General features: G+C 41.1%; 1 protein-coding gene across 6 annotated transcripts in view; it reads left to right on the forward strand.

The window, feature by feature from the left end:
• The first annotated feature begins 700 nt into the window (after window positions 1–700).
• TDRD3 (tudor domain containing 3) overlaps window positions 701–15,630 on the forward strand; it is a 162,338-nt gene continuing 147,408 nt past the window's right edge. For 3 of the 6 annotated variants that reach the window (XM_055335863.1, XM_055335865.1, XM_055335864.1), the window contains exon 1: window positions 1,206–1,280. In XM_055335863.1, the coding sequence (XP_055191838.1) occupies window positions 1,240–1,280 (41 nt within the window). In that variant the 5' untranslated portion in view covers window positions 1,206–1,239. Of the gene's footprint in view, window positions 820–1,205; window positions 1,281–2,500; window positions 2,633–15,630 lie in introns of those variants that run through there. The other 3 variants (XM_055335867.1, XM_055335868.1, XM_055335866.1) reach the window with 3 other exon arrangements.

Genomic DNA, 15,630 nt, shown 5'->3' on the forward strand with positions numbered 1-15,630 from the left:
CCCACACACGCGCCTTAATCCCGAGCAGCCGCAGAGGCGGAAAAGCGAGGAGGGCGGGGCAAACCCTTAGGGCGGGTCTGCGTCCCGGTCCACCTGCTCCTCTCCGATTGGCTGTCGTGAGTCTCAGCCGTCCAATCGTGTTGCAGCGTCCAACGCGCCGTTCGGCGTCGCCGCCGCGCCGCCGCCGCCGCCGCCGCCGCCGCCGCGCATGCTCATTCGGGGACCTGCCCCTACGCTTCAGGCCTGCGGAGAGCTAGAGGACAGCGGCCGGGGGGTGGCGGGGGCGGGGGCGGGGGCGGGGGCGCCGGGCCCGGTGATGCCGGCGCCAACGTCACAGGGCCGCGCTGCGGACTTTGGACGGGTCCAGTGGCAGAGCGACAGAGAAGACAGGCACTGACACAACCGCCCGGTTTACCCAAGCTCCTTAACTTCAGGGTTTCTCGGGTCCTCTACCAGCTGATTTGCCTGCGGTCGGGGCTGGGGGCGGGGCGCGGGACTTGAAAACACCGCGACCGTATTTTCTTTGCGTCGGGGCAGATCGAGGCGCAGAGTGAGTCTTTATTTAAAAGAAGAAAAAAAAAAAAAAAAGGAGACTTGTCGTCTGCAGAGTGGCTGGCAACGCCTTTGTCGTTGGGTTTCACCGTCCCCGAGCGGGAAGCCCTGGCCGCCCGCCGACCGTGCGCCTCAGGTCAGCACCTCCCGGCCGCCGGTGAAGGGGCACCTGCCGACGCTGGACACGCGGACGGTACTTTGTATTCGAGAAGGGGGGAAAAAAAGAAGAGGAAAAACAAACCCAAAACGTCCTCATCAGTTTCCAAGGTGTGCGACTCCGAAAAGTAACACAAAACAGAACAAAAAAAAACAAAAAACAAAACCAAAACACAATAACGGGCCCGCGGCGGCGAGCAGGCTCGCGGTCCCCGCTCCCAGGCGGACCCGCGGCTCCAGGCCCCCGCCCGGCCCGGCCCGGCCCGGCCCGGCCCCCGCGGCCGCTCGGAAAACGCGGCGAGCGGAACCCGCACGCGGAAGCGCCGGCCGCACTGAGCATGCCCAGTTGCAGTGCCGACCAGAGGAGTTTTTTTTTTTCTTTTCTTTTCTTTCGTTTTTTTTTTTTTTTTCCCTTTCTTTTTTTTTTTTTTTTTTTTTTGGTCTCAAGTAGGAGGCCTACCCCCCACCCCCACCCCTACCCCAGCCCCCCCCCCCCCCCCGCCACCACCACCCCCGGCCTAAGCAGCTACCATGTCTGAGGTCCCCGGCGCGGCGTTGTCCCAGGCGGGTTGGTAAGTGGCGAGTCCCGCCGGCCGCCCGGCAGCGGGCGCGGGCGCGGGCCGGGGCCCCGCGGAGGGTTGTTGGGGTCGGGGGCGGCGGGTGCGTGTCGGGGTAGGCGGAGGCCGCCGGCCGCTCCCGGGGCCCTGCGGGCCGGCTCCGCCCCCGGCGCCACGCGGAGCCGAGCGGGAGAGTCCCCGGGCGCCCCTCGGGGCGGCGGCGCGGCTGGGCTGCGGGCTGCGGGCTGCGGGCCGGGGACGGGGCCGGGGACGGGGACGGGCCGGGGGCGGCGGGCTCGGCGGGCAGGGCGGCCCGGGAGCGGCCGAGTGTTGCCGCGGGCGGCGCGGGGCGGGGGGCGGGGGGCGGCGAGGGCTGCGGGGAACCGAGCGCGGCCGCAGCCCGCGGGCCCGCTGCAAGTTGCGGAGCCGCCGGAGCCGAGCCCTGTGCAGCCGCCGCCCGGGCCGGGCCGGGCCGGGCCGCCTCGTGTTCGTCCCCGTCCCGACCGCCGTGCAGCCGCCCTCCACGGCGCACACACAACTTGTGGAGCTGGGAGTGACCTCCTTGTCAACCCGTGTGGCTGCGCCGTAGAAACTTTTCTTGAAAGCGACGGCTGTGTTCTGGTTTCTAAAGACGTGTTGTTGTGAAGATTTGAGAATCTGAAAGCAGTAAAAAAAAAAAAAAAAAAAAAAAAAAGAAAGAAAGAAAAAAAATCAAAATAATGATAAAAATCATGCGACATTAAGGAGTTACTGGAACTCCAGGCCATTAGAGTTGCGAACATGCAGTTTAATAAGGGAACAGGTTTTCCAGGCCTGCAAAGGCACAGTCGGAGGAGAGGAAGAAGGGTGGTGGGAAGGGGGATGAGAACAGGTTTGCCCCAGCTCCCTGGAAGTTCACTGTCGTGGTGAAAAAGAGGAGAGAGGGAGACCGTAGACGAACAAATAATGCAAAAAACAAAACAAAACAAAAGAAAACACAAAACAAAACACCACCACCAACGAACCACAAACGGGAAAAGAGTGGCAAACCCGGCAGAGGGCCCGGCAACTGCGCTACGGAATTGGAGGGGAGGGAGGGAGTGGGTTTTGAAAGGCGGTGAGGAAACAGGCTTTCTCGACAGCCACTGGAGATGCGACCCAGAAAGTAGGGAAGTGCTTATTGGTTTGCGGAACTGACAGTAGATCCTTGTGGGTTCGTGGGAGTGTGGAGGGTGCCCAATGAGAAAGGTCGGGCCCAGGTTACGGAGGCGGCAGGCGCCTAAGAGATAATGGAGTCGATTTGATGGATAGTTTTTGATGGGAGTGATGTGGTGACACCTGTGTTTTGAGGAAGAGGCTCTTGGCTCTACAGGCGTTTCACTTTACAGGTGAGGAGACAGGCACAGAACTGTAAAACGTAAAGGGGCTTTCATGACCTAGCGAGGACGTTGTGGAGTTGAAAGGCGAGCACAGGGAGCCTCGCCCGGTTCCAGATCTGGTGCGTTTAACTGGGGAGAGGAGTTGTGCCTACAGTTTGTGTGTAGAGCACCATGAGGGTAACAGATTGTGGAGTTAAAAAACTCACCTTAGTCAGTTTTATTTTTGTTCTGGAATCTCTACCTTTGTTTTCTTTGCCTCACAAGGATGTTTTGAATAATCTTGGATCATTCTTCTACTTTTTCCCCCATTCTTCGTTGGATTGAGCCTTAGTGCTTCAACCTAGTTATATGGTTTCATTTACAAACTTGGGCTTTTACTTCTTTCCAACTTGACCCCACCTCCAAAGGCTAGTCTATCATTTATGTTGGTTCCAAACACCTACTACATTTTTCTTTTTTTGGAGTACAAGCTCCTTAAGGGTAGGAAACGACAACTTATTTTTCCGTGCATTTGTAGTGCCAGGGAGCTAGCACTACAGTGTAGCTTCTCAATAAAATCTGTTACAATTAACCTTAGAATGCCCCTGTGAATCAGAATTCTATAGCAGGGGTCTCTACCCAAGCTTTGATAGGACCTCCCTTTATTGTCATTTTGTTATAAGCGCCCAGCAATGTTATATTGTAACATTTGTCACTTTATGTTGCAAGTGATATATTTAACATGTTTCTTCTTCCACCAGACGTTGTTGCTTTTGTATGGCAGTGACTCATAAAGGCAACAGAAATCTGAGGGTCTAGTTAGGCTTCTCTAGAGGTTTGCATGTGATTCTCAATGGGTCTTGAACATGTTAGGTTTGTGCCAAAGAAGAGAAGAGGATCTCCTGTGTGTTCAAGTAGCCTGTGTAGATTCCATATTTAAGTAGAGATTTACTATGTTAAAATACAGACTCTCAAAAGTTTAGGCAGAGAAGACCACTGGAAGAATTTATGACCATAGAGTAGCTTTGACCGATTCATTCCGGTTCTGACATTCTGAGCTTCCTTTAACTCTTAGGATTCTCTGTTATTGTCACCGACAAAACCATTTTTCTTAGTACTTACTCTATATGCTTAATTACTTGTAGGACCTGAAAAGGAATAAAGATTAAAAACTCTTTTCCATCAAGCCACGGTGACCACTTCTGTTATAAATTATTGATAAAAAAAATAACACATTTTAAAATAGAAAATTAGATGAAAGTGCATTTTGTGGTGTATAAATTTACTTCTTTGGGAAAGATAAGGTGCTTAGGCTGAGGAGTAGTGGTTTTGCAAACAAAGAAAGCTTTATCTTGTAATGGCTCACCTAAGTGCCGATTAAGGTTATCTGAAAATGGTTAATTCTCTATTTTTCAAAGTCTTAAGAGTATCTGAAAAGTTAAGGTACTATATGGTACGTCTTTGCCTTACCCAGTAGTATGGAGTCCAAGACACCATAAGGTAGCTTTAGAAATGTTTCATTTCCATTTTATTCTGAAGGAACATATTTTCTTAGAAACTCTAGATTCCTAACATACAAGGCTTAACCAGGTTGTGCTCTGGGATTTTTGTTTTTGTGTTTTTGGTGAGGAGGGCAGGGTTAGAGGGAAAATAGAAGGATGAACACAAAGGTCTTCTTACCTTGTTCCCCTTGAATTTCACCTTTTCTTTTGTGTTCTTTCTCTGATCATGGTCCCACCATACTGACCATCCTCTGGCCCAAATGTACACCACCAAACTCCTTTCCCTATCTTTTACCTTTGAACGACTAAGAAAGACTACAGCTTATAAAAATCTTTATCAAGGGACGCCTGGGTGGCTTAGCGGTTGGGTGCCTGCTTTCGGCTCAGGTCGTGATCCTGGGATCCGGGATCGAGTCCTGCATTGGGCTTCCTTCAAGGAGCCTGTTTCTCTCTCTGTCTATGTCTCTGCCCGCCCCCCCCCTCAGTCTGTGTCTCTCTCATGAATAAATAAGCCTTTTTTTTAAAGGTCTTTATCAAAATTTAGTACTAGAGAAGAACAACTGTGAGATAAATAAAATAGGAACCACAGTGGCAGTATGGAGTATAAAGTGAATGCTCTTCTGAAATAGCTATTCCAAAGTGGTACTTCAGGACATCTTCCTGGAACTTCTGGTTTCTAACTTTTCACTTATCCACAGATGGGGAGCTTCTTTCCAGATGCCATTATGTAGAAGCTTCCTCCCAAACACATTAATGATCAAGACCAAGAAAGTCAGATTCCTGTTCTGTAGCTCACTCTGCACCTTTCTTGTATGACTTCTGTTTTCTGAATGATATACCTCTTCCTCAGGAGATTGCTGATGAGTGATCTATGTTCAAATGAGAAGCAACCTTTACAGTGCTATCAATATAACTTTACCTTTATGTGCTACACTGTTGGTAACAGTCATACAATAAAAGTTTACACAAAGAGTATCTGAAGTGTTGCTCCCTCATTCCAACATAACTCTTAGGCATAAGTATATTTCTAAGGAATATTGGTAGTTTTTTATAAGTTGTATATTAAGTGCAAGATATTTTATTATCTAGAATTGTAAGATATTTTGTTACTGCCATTTTGATGTAAACATAACTCTTGGTACACTGTTTTGGAAAGGTTTAGAACCATTAAAACACTTTTTAGCTGAAATAGTAATACATGATGTTGAAGAACTAGAAGAAACCAATTGCTTTATATTTGGTTTCAGGGGAGCTTAGCAGAGACATCCTATTTTGCATCATTTCCCATTTCTTTAATGAGCATTTATAACCATCTCTTTGGTTTATGTTGTTTGTGAAATTATAGTTCAACAGTAATAAGCCTTGTTGACCTTCTGTTTTAAAATATGTTACATACTGCCTGGTGGCTTCTACTGATACTATAAACTGCTAAAAACGCTTGGATGTTCTATTAAACTGTGCAAGTTTTAAGCTTTCAAGGTGCTGTTTGCTGTGATATTTTGGTGAATAACCTATAAATCTAGTTTCAACTGCCTGTAGACTTGACTGCCTCAAGCATAAAGGGGGTATAAAAAGAAACTTGCTACCTCAGCAAGTTGAAAATAATTTTCTCCTCTCACACAGCAGCATTTGCTAAATCAAGTAAAAATTACATAGTAACATTTCAAGAACCATAAAAATATAACTCTACCAACTTTTTTGGCTTATGTTTTCTCCTTTTGACAAAAGAAGAATATTGGTAGTTTGACTTATCATGTTGCAGTTAAGTCCCATCTATCTAGAAATTCTGACTTTTTGTAAGGTATAGAATCTGGAAGTAGCTGAAGAAGTCTTTACTTCCACATGATTTTTAGAAGAAGTAGACTGTACTCCAAGCAATGCAAAACATTTTATGTAAAAATTGAGGAACAGGGATCCCTGGGTGGCGCAGCGGTTTGGCGCCGGCCTTTGGCCCAGGGCGCGATCCTGGGGACCCGGGATCGAGTCCCACGTTGGGCTCCCGGGACATGGAGCCTGCTTCTTCCTCTGCCTGTGTCTCTGCCTCTCTCTCTCTCTCTCTGTGTGACTATCATAAATAAATAAAAATTAAAAAAAAATTGAGGAACATTTGTGGAGTCATAGGATAAAAACAAAAGCAGAAGAAAAGGGGTAAAAAATGCATTGTGATAATGTAAAATATTAACAAGGGTGTCAAATCAAAGGTTTGGAGAGCAGAAAAAAAGCACCCTGGTGATATAGAGAAAGAGAAAAGAACCACATCATACTCAGGACTGGACAGAGCCTATGTGTACCTTAGTAGTGTAACCTCTACAGGTTTCACACTCCTACTCTATGGGAGTGTGTCTGTGTGCATGTGTGAGTGCTTCTTACACTTACTACAGTTTTACAGCCTTTAAAGTGCAGACAAATAGCTACCCTCCTCTTAGGACAGTGCTGCGGAAAGTACGGTATCTTTATAACAGTAAGTCTTTACAATATTGCAGAGCACTGTGTAACCCTATATAGTAATGTGTATACTGAAATACATGTAGTAAATGTTTATGTCTCTTCTACACGAGGCACCATTTGTTTTTGCAGTGATATACAAGTCAGTCAGAATTTAAACATGTTATACACTGGTTTAACTTGAGAAGTCTGGAAGACTTTCCAGAACTAATGATGTGTAAGCAGGATGTGTTGTATATGCTATCTCATACGGTGTCTATCTAGTCTTTGTCTAGGGAAAAACAAGGCAGATTCATTGATGCATTCATTCAACAAATAATTATTAAATATCTTGCTGTAGCAGACACTTTCTTTAGTACAATCAGATGTGGTCTTATGGAGAGAAAGCCATTAATTACATATTCAAACATCGCATCTGTAAAATATACTAGAGGTAAGTAAAAAGGGACATGGTTCTAGAAGAGCTTGTAGAAGGGAAATTTGGTGTCTTTGAAGTGGTCAAAGAATGCGTCCCTGAGATCTGGAGGATGAGTGAGAATTAAATTGGTTAAGTAAGGGTAAAGAAGCATATGCAAAGTTCATAGGGCATAGGGAGCATGGTGAGAACAAAGGTCTGAAGGCCTGGGATGAGTGGAGGATAAGATAGTACAGTATAAGGAGTTGGGATGGGAGATACTTAGGGTCTAGATCATGTAGCTTGGGCCTTGCTTTTATTCTGGAGGCAGTGGAAATCAATTGGAAAGTTTTATCAGGGGACGGGAGGGTTGACAGAGGAATGACATCATAGTTAAATTTTGAGAAATGCTTGCATTGAAGAAAATGGCTCCGAGCTTGGCATGAGTAGGTAGATGGATAGAGTGGTGGTGATGATTCAGAGGAAGAGCAGAGGCTGATTTGAGTGATATTTACGAGGTAAAATGGACAGAACTTTTAGATGGATTGTATATGGGAAAGAAAGAGAGGTGGTGTTAAGAGATTAATTTCTAGTTTTCTGGCTTTTATACCTGAATTGATTACAATACGGTTAGATAGGGAGTATTAGAAAAAGAACACTTTCGAAGGGTGGATCATGAATTGAAATTGGACATTATTTGAGTGTGAGGTGGCTTTATGTCATCTAAAATAAGATAGATACCAGTTAGACATTAGGAAATACTAATCCTGTACTAGGAAGAAGACTGGATTAGAGATATAAATTTGGAGTCATTCAAGTATAGTTGATGATTGAAGCAGTGCATGGGTGAGATCATCTAAGGCTCCACTGTCCAGTGTGGTAGACATTAGCCACATATGGCTAATACCTGAAATATGTCTAACTCAAATTCAGATGTGCTGTAAATATAAAATACAGACTGGGTTTGGAAGACTTAGTACAAAAAAGCATGTAAATATCTCTTGTTCATTTTTATATTGTTTACATATTGAAATAATGTCAATATGTTGTATTAAAATTCATTAAATTAATTTCACATTTCTTTTTACTATCAAATATGTGGCTTATATTATGTCTTTGTTAGATAGCACTGATCTATGATCTAAAAAATAAAGCTTTGGAGTAAGAAGAGGCTAGGTTCAAGCTGGGAGAAATGTCAGCATTTTAAGAGAGAATTAGCCTATTAGGAGCTGCCAGAGAGAGGAAAAAGCACTGGAATATGGGGATCATTGACTTTTCTGAAAATACAAAACTCATCTAAATATAAAATGCAAATAAAATTCAGCTGCAGCTTTTCAGAAGACAGTCTATCATGGATATTAAGTGAAGATGTTAAGAAAAAACATTTTTATTTTCCTAATTCCTAAGCAAGACCTCAAGAAGTTTGAAAATAAAGGCATATTTTTTAAAAATGCAGAATGTGAAATATTAAATGCTTGTGGGAAAACTTCCTAAGTAAATTAAGCCAGCATTTTATAATGGCTTTTGGAATTAATTCAGTTTAACTTTTGTTTTGAAGGAGAAATAGGAATGTATGCAAGTTTAAGTGTCCAGAAAGTTGATAGATGGTCCTGATAAAGTGAGTGAAATGATTTTTCCTTTTTTCCATAAATATATTCCAATACTCTTATTAATAAGAGTGTAATCCAAAGAAATAAGTAAATATTTGGTTTTTCTAATTAGTTAAAATAGCTTGATTGATGTTTTGTAAGCTCCTGTAGGACGAAAATCTGGTCTTCTTGTATTTCTATAGCATTCTTAGCATGTAGCAGGGCCCAAGGTCCACAGCAGACACAGAGATGCTTGTGGAATAGAATATTAGTACTATTGTAATTAGTCTCAGTATGTCTCATCATACTGTTTTTGTGTTCTCAAGGAACATGAAACTTATTCAAGCTTTGTATAGAGTAGAAAACTTTTACTTGTGAAATGAACATGAAATTTAAAAAAAATCAGTTTTATGGAAAAAATGCAGGAAATAACCTGTTAATGCTTTCTCTACTTATTGATATACTTACTGAACACAAACACATACACTTACAAAAATGTTGATGATATTTCTTTGCATGGGACAACCAGCTGTTTCTGTAGGAGTTTGAAATGTCTCAAGAGAGTTTCAAAGCAGCATTAATAGAAACTATTTTGGAAGTTTGGTTTTAGTATGTTTGTCCTAGGTCCTAGTTATTTCTTTACTCATTTGATATTTTATGAGATGCTACACGTTTTTACTTTTCTTTTTGATGTTTCAGAATTGCTTGTTACCTCAGGGTCCCTGGTTAGAAAGGCATTAGGATGATGAGGTTGTAATTCATTCTGTGGCCTTTGATGAAGCAAAGCAGTAGGCACTTGGACACTTTCCAATTTAGTAAGCTGGCACCAGGGTTCCAGTCCATTGGGTTTTAACAAGAGGACCCTGCTAAGCACAAGTTGTTCTTTTAACTTTCAATTATGTACACCAAAAAAGACCATGGATATGTTGCTAGTTAGGTCCCAAAGAGTGTAAAATAGGCTTCTTCCCAGTGGCCTTCCTCAGTTTACCATATTCAGAATGGCAGATAGTATTGACCATTTCTGCCTGAGCGGATAGCCTAGGTTGGTATGCAGGGGCTTTGCTCCTGGGAGTTTGCCATGATCTGTTGTCCAGGCTGCCTGCTGTGTCTTTCCGTTTGTTTCCCTCTAAGTTGTGAGTAATAGTGAGGTTTCTCCAGGACTGTGTTGATTTGACTTCTTTCCTTAGTTGTACTTCTAGAAGAGGGATGGTACAGGGTTAGTACCTAGGCTCTATCAGACTCTTCTTTGGATGTTTTGAAGTTTTACAGGATCAGGATGTACTTTTTCCTTATTTTGGTTGCTGCTGATAAATTATTTGACTGCTTTTTCTTGATTGTGATTGCTTTTTTACCTTTTTTCTTTGTTTAATTAATTATGCATTTATCAGAAGTCCTTATAAGCATATGTTAACTAGGTGTTTATTTGGTAATTAATCACTGATAAATATGTATTTTATATACATATATTAAAAATATGGTTGCAATATCGATACCATGAAATTTCAGTGCCCATTTTTGTGTCTGTGTTTACATCATTGCTGGAGCAAAGTAACCACCCAAAATAACATTTAACTTTGTTGGTAAGCTCATCTAGCTTTTCTTTGTTACACAGAGCACCTGCCATTTTACCCATTAAATTTTCATTTGACGTCTTGAAGAAGATAGTCCAGTGTAGTGGTGTAGGCGTTAATGGGTGTAGAGTGATAATATTTAGATGATACATAACAGAAATCATAGTGTGCATTCCGAAGTCTGATTATCTTGAAAAGGCCATAGGGCCTTGAAGTTTTACCAGTTTATACTTATGTGAATAAGAATTTATACTGATACTATTTTGATTAAAATGCAAAACTGACATGAGGTACACCTTTCTAATATTTACAGAACTGCTCTGTATTAGGCTGTAATCTAGGGGAATGTACAAAGACCCCATATTACAAAGGTCCAAAAATCATGGCCTTTTTTTTCCTCCTCATCACAGAAGAACCCATAGTGATGGGGAATCTGGTTTGTGCTATCATTTGTGGACCCAGGTTCCTTCCACCTTACTGTTTTTTGTTGTTTTTTTTTTCCCCCTACCTTACTGTTTTGTTGTCCCCTAACACATGCTACTCCAGGTATGGTCCTGGAACCAGTGGCATTAGCATTACTCAGTAGCTTGTTAGCAATGTAGAATTTTAGTGCTACTAAAGCAACATCTGTGTTTTAACAGGATTTTCCCAGTGATTTTTTTTTTTTTTTTTTTTTTTTGCACATTAAAGTTTGAGAAGCACTATTTAGGGTATTGTCATTGTTTTCATGCATGTAGCAGAGTAGCTGCCACATCTGAGTTTAGGTAGCCAGAAAGGAAAGGACAGCTGAGAGCCAGAGCCAGTTCCCTGATGGGAAAAGGGGCACATGTCACTTCCTTGGTTTCGGAGAACTTAGTCCCACCTGCCTGAGAGGGATTCTGGGAAATGTGGTCTAGCTCAATGATTCTCTCTCTCTCTCTCTCTCTTTTTTTTAAGATTTTATTTATTTATTCATGAGAGAGAGAGAGAGAGAGAGAGGCAGAGACACACACAGGCAGAGGGAGAAGCAGGCTCTACGCAGGGAGCCTGATGTGGGACTTGATCCCGGGTCTCCAGGGTCATGCCCTGGGCTGAAGGCAGGTGCTAATCTCCTAGCTCAATGATTCTTAAGCTGTCTGCCAATTTTAAAAATTTCCAGTTTTTCACACATCAGTACTTTTGTAAAGTATAAAATCTTTAGCAATATCAAATTGCTCTAAGAGATTCTAAATGCTTACCTCAGTTTTTGTACTTATTCCATCATGAAGCAGTAACAAAGAGTTTGAAGACTGGCACAGATCCATCCACTACATTTGAAGTAGTTCCCTTCTACCTGAACACATTTTGAACTTTTCATTTACTGATACTATTCAAATTATGGTAAAGTTGTGTGAACTTGGTATGAATGAATGAGGCATTGTTTTTTTGGATTTTATATTTTTGATTTAATTTACTTGTTAATATTCTACTTTAAATTTTTTTGTTATTTTGAGTGATAATCTTATGTTTGTAAAGGATCTTTTAGTTTGCAAAGCTCTCTTTCCCTAATTATATGTCACTCCATAATAATTAGTAGTTTGTATGTATATATTATGTTTGCTTATAAAAGGGGATTGAAAGCCTTCTTGGGTTAATCATGTGGTGGATACCTAGTGTGACATACTAAAGAATGGTAATGTTTGTTATGAGGTAATACCTTTCCACTGTATTTTGTAACTTTCTTATACTTTTAGTTATAAATTAATATAAACTAATAATATTAGTTTACAATTGGTGTTATGAGACTTATCTGTGCCGTTGTCATATTGGCTAATATTGCTTGACATGGCTTGGATTATTCCTGCCTAAACATGTTTTCATGGAAAATAAAATTGAGTTGGACTGTTGGTGGTCTTTTAAAATGTTTTACCTCATTACAATAACTTTCATGTGTAAATTGAATTGTTTATCGTTACTGGTAATACTATACTGCCTTAAGCGAAAGTGTATTTAAAAAATGTATGATTATAGATTTCTATGTATCTAAGAAATGTATTTTCAAAGTGGAAAAAGAGGCTGTTTGACTGAATGCTTTTATTATATTCAGCGTGCTTGTTGCTGTTACGGCTTGCCTTGTATTGCTCCACAGCAGTACCAATTTTTTTTTTTTTCCTTTTTGCCTAAGTACCCAGTATACATGATCTAAGAAGTCAGCAGGAAGTCAGCACTGTGGAAGAGGAGCAGGCTTATGAGCTGGAATTGATTTGTGTTTGGAACTGAGATTAGTATATTACATGATTTTGAATAGTTAATTTATTTTAGAATTATTAATTAAAATTAATTAGAATTATATCACAAAACTGGGTTGCCATGAGCAATTACTGAGGAAAAAAATAGTAATGAAAACAGCTCTATGTACCCTTGATTTTAAGTTAAGTATACCTACTAAAATTTTTAATTTTATTTTAAGGTTTAATTGAAGTATGTTTGACACATAAATATACCTGCCTCTTGAGAAGCAATGTGGTTGGTGCTTAAAAGCATGGACTCTGAAGTTCAACTCCCTTGAGCCAGGGTCAGTCCTGGTTCAGATGTTGATTAACTATAACATTGAGTATATCAATTAATTACTTGATGCCTCAGTTTGCTCATCTGTTAAGTGGTGCCAATTGTAGCACCTAACCTATGGTATACTTAGGAGGATTAATGAGTTGATACACACAAAGGGTTGGGAACACTGCTTGTCATATGCTGAGGACCCACTAAATACTTGCAGTCTTTCTATTGCATATTAAGCCTGGACTCTCATAACTTACTTTTGCCAGTAAACTCGTGTAATTTGCACATATATGGATTTCTGATATTTTATTTATTTTAAAGTTGTCCTTTATTTTAGAATATCTTGTATAGTCTCTTAGAGGATTACTTTGATAAAGACAAAATCCTTGTATCTTACACGTTTTGAATCTCATTATAAAGTACGTCTTACCATTTGGTAATCTTATAAATGTTGGTGCCTTAAATTAAAGATAAATGATACAGATGGATAGGATATTTCATATAATATTATTTTACTTGTACAGGAAGAATAGATAGACATTTGAGAGAGAAAACTGTCAATATTCAATCTCTTATTTTGCATGTGAATTTCCTAAGTCTCAGAAGCTGAAGGCAGGTAATTTAATACTCTTGTTGAAATGCTGCAGTGTTATCAAGTATTTGCCTTTTAGTTTAAAATAAAGATTTCATTTAAGCAGTAATGAGATGTCCTCAAAAATTAAATGTTTGGAGCCAGTTAAGTAAATATGTAAATTTATGGAACAATATAATTTTTTAAAGATTAAAGACATTTCTTAAAAGACTTTAATTATTCAAGAGAGAGAGGCAAAGACTTAGGCAGAGGAAAAAGCAGGCTCCCTGCAAGGAGCCTGATGCGGACTCCATCCTGGATCCTGGGATCACGCCTTGAGCCAAAAGCAGACACTCAACCCCTGAGCCACACAGGCATTCCAGATTAAAGACATTTTTTAAGAAAGACATCTTTTGAGTCTAGTTTTTAGGGAAAAAAGATTGTATAGCTTTGTTGTAAGTAAGGAGTTGGCAAGCTATGGCCCAGTTTGACCTTATGCTTACTTTTATAAATAAAGTTTTATTCATACACAGCTAGACCATGTTTTTGTGCTCTGGGCAGAGTTGAGTAGTTGTGACAGAAATCTTATGGCTTGAAAAAAGACAAGTTTTACTATCTGCCCCTTTACAGAAAAAGTTTACTTGCCTCAATCCTAAGTAATTAGTGAAGTGGATTCATTAGTCTATTATTACTTAGAAGAGGTTGGAATAAGTAGTATATACTACTTGTCCAATATTTGTCAAAAATAACCTTACAGAACAACCATGATCCTTGTTTATATCCTTATTTGTGATGACTGGTATGAATGGAGCTGCCTCACAGATTAGTAAATCCTAACTATTTGATAGGAATGTGCCACTACTTGCAGTGGGGTTTTCTATCAAGCACAGAATTGTCAGGTGTTTTTGAAATGGTCTACTGATTTTAATAGAACTTTTCCATTATGTCCTAGGGCAGATAGAAACCCTTCATTGCTTTCAATTGAGAATTTCTATCACACCTGGACAACTTTTGAATTTTATAGAAAACCTAGACTCCAGATAGTTTTTATCAAATCATACTGCTTAAGGGGAGGAAACAGTGGATAGGAGGTTGTAAAGCCTGTTAAAACATATCAATCTTGAGTAAAATATAGAACTTTGTCTTTAAATAACAAAACATATTTGGTAGCCAATCATACTTAACCTAATTTACTTGTAACAAGTTGTTTTAGATTAGAAATTGAATTCATAAAAAAATGTCATGCCTTGATTTGACAAAAATTGAAGATGAAGTTTTTTAACAGTGTTCAGGGGACTAGGCACAAAGAGTCTCATAAAATCCAGTGTTTCAATATCCATTTAAAAAATTTTTTTAAAGATTTTATTTATTTATTTATGAGAGACATTGAGAGAGAGAGGCACAGACACAGGCAGAGAGAGAAGCGGGCTCCTTGCAGGGAGTCCGACATGGGACTCGATCCCGGGTCTGCAGGATCAGGCCCTGGGCTGAAGGTGGCGCTAAACTGCTGAGCTCCCCGGGCAGCCCTCAGTATCATTCTTTTTTTGTGGGGTGGGGTATAATTTTTTTTATTGGAATTCAATTTGCCAACATATAGCATATCACCTAGTGCTCATCCTGTCAAGTGCCCCCCTCAGTGCCCATCACCCAGTCAGCCCCACCCCCCGCCCACCTCCCCTTCCACTACCCCTTGTTCATTTCCCAGAGTTAGGAGTCTCTCCTGTTCTGTCACCCTCACTGATATTTCCCACTCATTTTTTCTCCTTTTCCTTTTAATCCTTTTCACTAATTTTTATATTCCCCAAATTAATGAGACCATATAATGTTTGTCCTTCTCCAGTGACTTACTTCACTCAGCATAATACCCTCCAGTTCCATCCACGTTGAAGCAAATGGTGGGTATTTGTCGTTTCTAATGGCTGAGGAATATTCTATTGTATACATAGACCACATCTTCTTTATCCATTCATCTGTCAATGGACACTGAGGCCCCTCCCACAGTGTGGCTATTGTGGACATCGCTGCTATAAACATCGGGGTGCAGGTGTCCCGGCGTTTCATTGCATCTGTATCTTTGGGGTAAATCCCCAGCAGTGCAATTGCTGCGTCATAGGGCAGCTCTATTTTTAACTCTTTGAGGAACCTCCACACAGTTTTCCAGAGTGGCTGCACGAGTTCACATTCCCACCAACAGTGTAAGAGGGTTCCCTTTTCTCCACATCCTCTCCAACATTTGTGGTTTCCTGTCTTGTTAATTTTCCCCATCTCACTGGTGTGAAGTGGTATCTCATTGTGGTTTTGATTTGTATTTCCCAGATGGCCAGTGATGCGGAGCATTTTCTCATGTGCTTGTTGGCTATGTCCAAGTCTTTCTCTGAAGTTTCTGTTCGTGTCTTTTGCCCATTTCATGATTGGATTGTTTGTTTCTTTGCTGTTGAG

The sequence above is a fragment of the Nyctereutes procyonoides genome, unplaced genomic scaffold (genome assembly GCF_905146905.1).
Source record: "Nyctereutes procyonoides isolate TBG_1078 unplaced genomic scaffold, NYPRO_anot_genome, whole genome shotgun sequence".
NCBI lineage: Eukaryota > Metazoa > Chordata > Mammalia > Carnivora > Canidae > Nyctereutes > Nyctereutes procyonoides.